This window comes from Myzus persicae, unplaced genomic scaffold, assembly GCF_001856785.1.
Source record: "Myzus persicae strain clone G006 unplaced genomic scaffold, MPER_G0061.0, whole genome shotgun sequence".
In the NCBI taxonomy this organism is placed as follows: Eukaryota; Metazoa; Arthropoda; class Insecta; order Hemiptera; family Aphididae; genus Myzus; species Myzus persicae.
In genome coordinates this window covers 237,633-243,632 of record NW_019103881.1, presented here as the reverse complement: position 1 = coordinate 243,632, position 6,000 = coordinate 237,633, and the positions used below count along the sequence as shown (strand labels likewise).

The 6,000-nt window shown below is 25.8% G+C and overlaps 1 protein-coding gene across 2 annotated transcripts in view; it reads left to right on the top strand.

The window, feature by feature from the left end:
• The first annotated feature begins 5,185 nt into the window (after positions 1–5,185).
• Positions 5,186–6,000, top strand: part of LOC111035833 (aquaporin AQPAe.a) — a 34,769-nt gene continuing 33,954 nt past the window's right edge. Inside the window, exon 1 of one of the 2 annotated variants that reach the window (XM_022317619.1) lies at positions 5,186–5,420. In XM_022317619.1, coding sequence (XP_022173311.1) covers positions 5,327–5,420 — 94 coding nt within the window. In that variant the 5' untranslated portion in view covers positions 5,186–5,326. The remainder of the gene's footprint in view (positions 5,421–6,000) is intronic. The other variant, XM_022317620.1, reaches the window with a different exon arrangement.

Sequence of the window (6,000 nt, the reverse complement as noted above, 5' to 3'; positions counted from 1 at the left end):
TTTTTATTTTTAAAATTGAATTCTCAATGACTTAAATACCATATTTAAATTTTGATAACCAGCATTTAATCATTGTAAATTAAGATCTTGGTTTAGGAATACTGATATTGTAGACTGCAGTATTTAATATTTGTTTTTAATGCACATTTTTTAATACATTTTTATTTTTGATTCTTAAAATTCATTTGCCCGCGGGCGCCCATACCCCCCTTAAAATTTTTATTTTAAAAATTGAATCCTATTTGATTTTTTTAAATATTTTTTTTTTTTGATCCACAAAATGCATTTGCCTGCGGGCGCCCATGTCCCATTGTCCCCCTTCCCATTTTTATTTTAAAAATTGAATCCTATTTGATTTTTAAAATATTTTTCTTTTTTGATTCTCAAAATGCATTTGCCTGCAGGTGCCCGCGTCCCCCTTCCCATTTTTATTTTAAAAATTGAATCCTATTTGATTTTTTAAAATATGTTTCTTTTTTGATTCTAAAAATGCATTTGTCTGCGGGCGCCCGCGTCCTCCTTCCCCATTTTTATTTTTAAAATTGAATTCTCAATGACTTAAATACCATATTTAAATTTTGATAACCAGCATTTAATCATTGTAAATTAAGATCTTGGTTTAGGAATACTGATATTGTAGACTGCAGTCTTTAATGTTTGCTTTTAATGCACATATTTTCATATATATATTTTTTTTTTGATCCTCAAAACGCATTTGCCTGCGGGTGCCTGCGTCCCCCTTCCCATTTTTATTTTAAAATTTAATCCTATTTGATTTTTTAAAATATTTTTCTTTTTTGATTCTCAAAATGCATTTGCCAGCGGGCGCCCATGCCCCCTTCCCATTTTTATTTTTAAAATTGAATTATATTTAATTTTTTGTTTTCAGTTTTCATTTGTTTCAATTTCAAATATTTTTTCCCTTTATCTCCTACGGAATTAATATATTATAATTATAATTTTCTTCTGATATATAAATTACGACTTATTTCACCTTTACTTATGTCATTAATTACGTTTTTGTGTTATTTTCTAAGAAACTCTTCTGGCGTATTGTAAGATACAACAGCATATTCAATTCTAGTGTTGTAGGATTGCCGTTGAGAAAATTTGATACGTTTACCTAGAGTCACAATAATGTTTAAAGATAATGTTTATATATAGTAATTTTTATTATTCAATTTTAGTAATTTGTTCGATTATAATACTTATGACTAGGGCCCGGAAGTCCATGCATTTGGATGTTTTTACTGAATGGACTATAAAATTGCTAGATCAGCTACAATTCATTTGAATTATACTTATACAAATCCAAATACAACATTTTATTTTGCATATAATTGCATATTTTGGGTTTTTTTTTATGTATTTTGCATTTTTACAATTTTTTTTGTTATTAACTGCATATTTGAGGCAAATATTATGTAATTGATAAAATAAATTACTTCTAAAAGATTTGTTATAACCCCACGACCGTGCCTGCCCGATAACGTCTAATGAAGAATATGTTTATTTTTTTAAAAGTTTTAATATTTTTCATCACTTTAACGATGTATTCGTTAAATTTGAACAAGTTATTGAAAACAATCTTGGCTTTAAAACACTATCCAAAATTTCAAAAATTATGCTGGGGGAAGAAATGACAATGGATAATTTAAATGAAGAATTTTCTTGTGATAGTTTACTATATTTTAAATTCGCACCAATTTATTCCATTGATGTGGAGCGGAGCTTTTCGGTGTACAAAAATATGTTTTTCAAATTTGAAAATTTATCAAAATCATTAATTGTGAATTGTAATTTTTAAAAATGTATATTAAATAATAAAATAATGTTTTTAATTACTAGTCAAAGAAATTGAAATAATAATCGTGAGTAGTATCTCATAAATTCATAACTAATAATTTTTTTCCTCATATTTATAAGTTGAAAAAAAAATAAGGGCATATTTAATCGCATACATTAGGATTTTTAAGCGCATAAGTGCGTACATATTTCGTTAGTTTTTAGTGCATAAACTTATGACTAATACTTATGAGTGTAGTTGGTTAGTCATAATAGATATTATAACATTTTGTTTGTAATAATTAAATATTTGTAATTTGTGTATAATAGATTATAATGTACCTACTATGTATTATTATATAATTAATGTGGCATTTGATGTAATTTGGTTTTTTTTCTTATATACCGAATCGAAAACAAAAATTGTAGTAACTGCTATATTATAATACTTGGTGTAAATATTATCATACTTTATGATCAAATAAGGGCACCTAGAAACTAAATATTCTAAAATACTTCAGATTTTGAAAGCAATCGCATTTCAGCTGTTTAACAATTTTACAATAAAAGATTTAAAATTTAAAATATGTGTAAAATACGGTAGTCAATATTCATAAGTCAGGTGTACGAATACGACGAGTTCAATAATCAAATAATAGGTAAATATAAAACAATATTCATTTTTGATGATACTGTTTTCTTTTTAAATTTTTCTTGTTTATTATGAAATATAATTTCGATGCTAGAAATTACTTTTTTAAGAAATTTTTGGAAATTTTAGAGAGCAATGTTTTGATAGGTTTTAAGAGATTTACATCCAAATCTTTACTAAAAGAGCAAAATAATCAACAAAATAGGTATGGCATAAAAACTTGGTTTCGTACTTCAAATAATGCGGCTTATTAAAGCGGGTTACAGTAAAATTACCTATTATAAAAGTTGTAAAGGAAAATTTTATCTAGAAACGTAAGCAGCCCGATTTTTTATATCGTATTCCAATCGTCCTATATCGCATGTATATTAACAAGTTTTTTCAAACTTTTTATCGACTAATTATTTAACTAATTAATAAAAATATCAAAAATCGGGCTTCTTATGTTTCTAGATAAAATTCTCCTCTACAATTTTTATGATAGGTGTTTTTACTGTAAACCGCTTCAATAAGCCGTATTATTTGAAGTACGAAACCATGTTTTTATGCCACATTTAGTTCACTAGTGCGCCCTCTTAAAATAAAATATTTTAACTCAATGTTGAACACTAAGACTGAAGCGAAATCTAGCGTACCTTTGAAACACAGTAAACAACGTACAATCTAACCACTAGATCTCGCATCCATTATGCTATACTCTTAGATATTCATATTATTACGTTTGAATAATACAATTGTAATAAATACCTGTTTTTCTGTATATTTTATTTAAAATTAATATGCGCATTAGATAGACCAAAATTGGTATTGTATTATAATACAATAATAATTAATATCATTGTTTCACTATTTTATTATAATAGGGTATTATATTATGCTGTTGTATTAAATAATGCAATACAAATTAAACAGGTATATTAAGTATTTATTTTACCTATTATCAACTTATATTATGTGTGATAATATAAAGTTACATTATAGCACAGAATACATTTAGGTGTCTAACCTATTTATTTTTCCTGTACACCCTTAAAGGGGTCCTCTTCTAAGGGGATTTGATAATAACAGTTTTTAAAAGGAGTTCGGTATAGGCAATTTTTAGGCGCCTGAAGTGCAAAATGTGTACGTTGTATCATTTGTGTGTGACGGCTTACTGTAAAATAAATAGCATAGTTCTTCCCACACTTGCACGCACATGTCGAAATCACTCTACATAAATAATTTTGTTCTTTTCTTTGTCTTAAAGTATTAACTGATTTGCATTTTTATTAGACAAGCCAGTTTTCAGATTAAATTTCTGAAATACAATAGAATTTGTCATAACATTTTCTTAGAATAGACTTTCTTACATTTGTAAATTAATTTTCTTAGTTCAATTGGTATATTAAATTAACATTTAAAAACACTTAATATTTGACATTTAAAAATCAAACTTTGAAAGGTTTAAATGTTGGATTTCAAAAAAGTATAGAATTCAAATTTGTTTTCAGAAGTTGTATTATACGATTAGACCGATTAGTCATTAGTCAGTATAATTGGCAAAAGTTGGGTCTATTTTTGTAGAAAATACAATGGAAATCAAATCACCGTAAGAATGTTTTAGTTCATATTGCTATGGAGACTAAGGAATTGAATATTTTCAGAATGTAAAAATATTTGTATTTATTATAAATATTGGATTAATATAATAGGTATTTAAAGTTAATTTGTATTATTATTAATTAGAGACACAAAAAAAAAATACATTGTCAATCATACTAAGTTGGCCAGTACCCATCCACTTATTTACATTTTATAATGATGGACTAAAATAAAATATTTGTGATGACTATAACCTACTTGTTTTTTTTATACCTCAGCATTTATATTCGTTTTCATTTTACAATTTTTGAGAGAGCTGAAGTTATATATACATTATTTTTTTAGGGCTTAGTTTTTCAGGCCGCCTTCTATAATTATGTCTTTGTAAGCCGGTAAGTATGTTTATTATTCTAATATTGTAATCTAAAAACATTCAATTTTAATCCATATATTTACTCAATATCACCTACCTTATTAATTATTGATTATTTATAGTTTTATACCCATGCACGTGAGCCCATTAAATTAATATAGTATTTAGTCAGATGAAGACGACATGAGGTGGGTGTATTAAATATGTAATGTGTACCTATAAAATAATATGCATAATCAACTTCTTGTTGCGTTTATTCTATAACATGTTTCATCTTTTATATCATATAATATTTGACCAGCATGCCATAAATATGGCATTTGGTATAATATGATACTCTGGTCTCAATGATGATAATATCATCATTATGTGTCATTTTTATAAATATATATATATATTTGTACAGTTAACTAATTAAAAGTTAGAAGTCAGAATAAACCCTATACTATGATACTCTTTTCTTCCCCAAATGTTTAACTTTAAAATGTAATTATTGGGATCCACGATCTACCTTTTAAAATAAATTGTTAATAAAAATATGAATATAATAATTGAATCGTTATGTATAAACAGGTATTCCGGTATTCTAGTGATTGAATATGAATATATGTATAATACCTTTATAATAATGTAGCAACGTGAAAGATAATTTAATTATAATATAGTTGTTGTCAATAGCACTTAGGTATACAAAATATAGTAATTTAATGTCGTTTAACTATAGATAACAATTATTATTAGTTGTTTTCACGCAATATGGATTAGACTGTTGATAAAGCAGTCAAGTGCTGTAAATTTACTAAACAGTTAGGATACCCAAATAATATAATTGTCCATGAATATTTTTTTAAAAATCTTTGTTGATTTGATGTTAAACAATTTAGTATTCAATATAATATACAATTAATACAAATCAAACCTCTTGGCTCTGGATAATGGTAAAAGTCATGAAGGAATATGGTACATTTCCTAGTGACCAGGGTTCATCTACAGATGATTTGAGTCAACCACGCTCTTATACTAATTCAGGTTCGTAAAAAAACATTAATTATTTATCAAACTTAGTCATACATTTGTGATTTGTAGTGCTAAAATCTGGCTGTTTCTATCAACTGTTTTGTTTTCATTAAACGGTATGAAAGTACATTGTATGCACATTTTCAATATAAAAATGTGATTGTTTATATTATAATAAATAGATACATAAACTAATAATATATTATGTCAATATATATTTTTTTAATTTTTAAGCTAAACCATTTGCTTTAGCTTTACCTATATTTAATTTTAAAAGTTCTGTAGCTCAAAACTCAACTATCGAAAACTAACTAAACATTATAAATAAAAAAATTGATATAAAAATCAAATACGTTAAGGAACTTCTTATAACTTGATAAGATATATGTAGTCGCTAGATAACAAGTTATAGTGTTATTTAATATATTGGTACTTATAAATAGTTATAAATTATAATTACCGAATTAAAATCGAAGTAGGTATGAATGTGGTAGTTAAATTGTCGGTATTTGAAATTTGTATCAATAAGTATTTTGTATTGAACATTCGAGTGGATTATTACAATAATATTGGGACCTACCTTGTGTTTAAA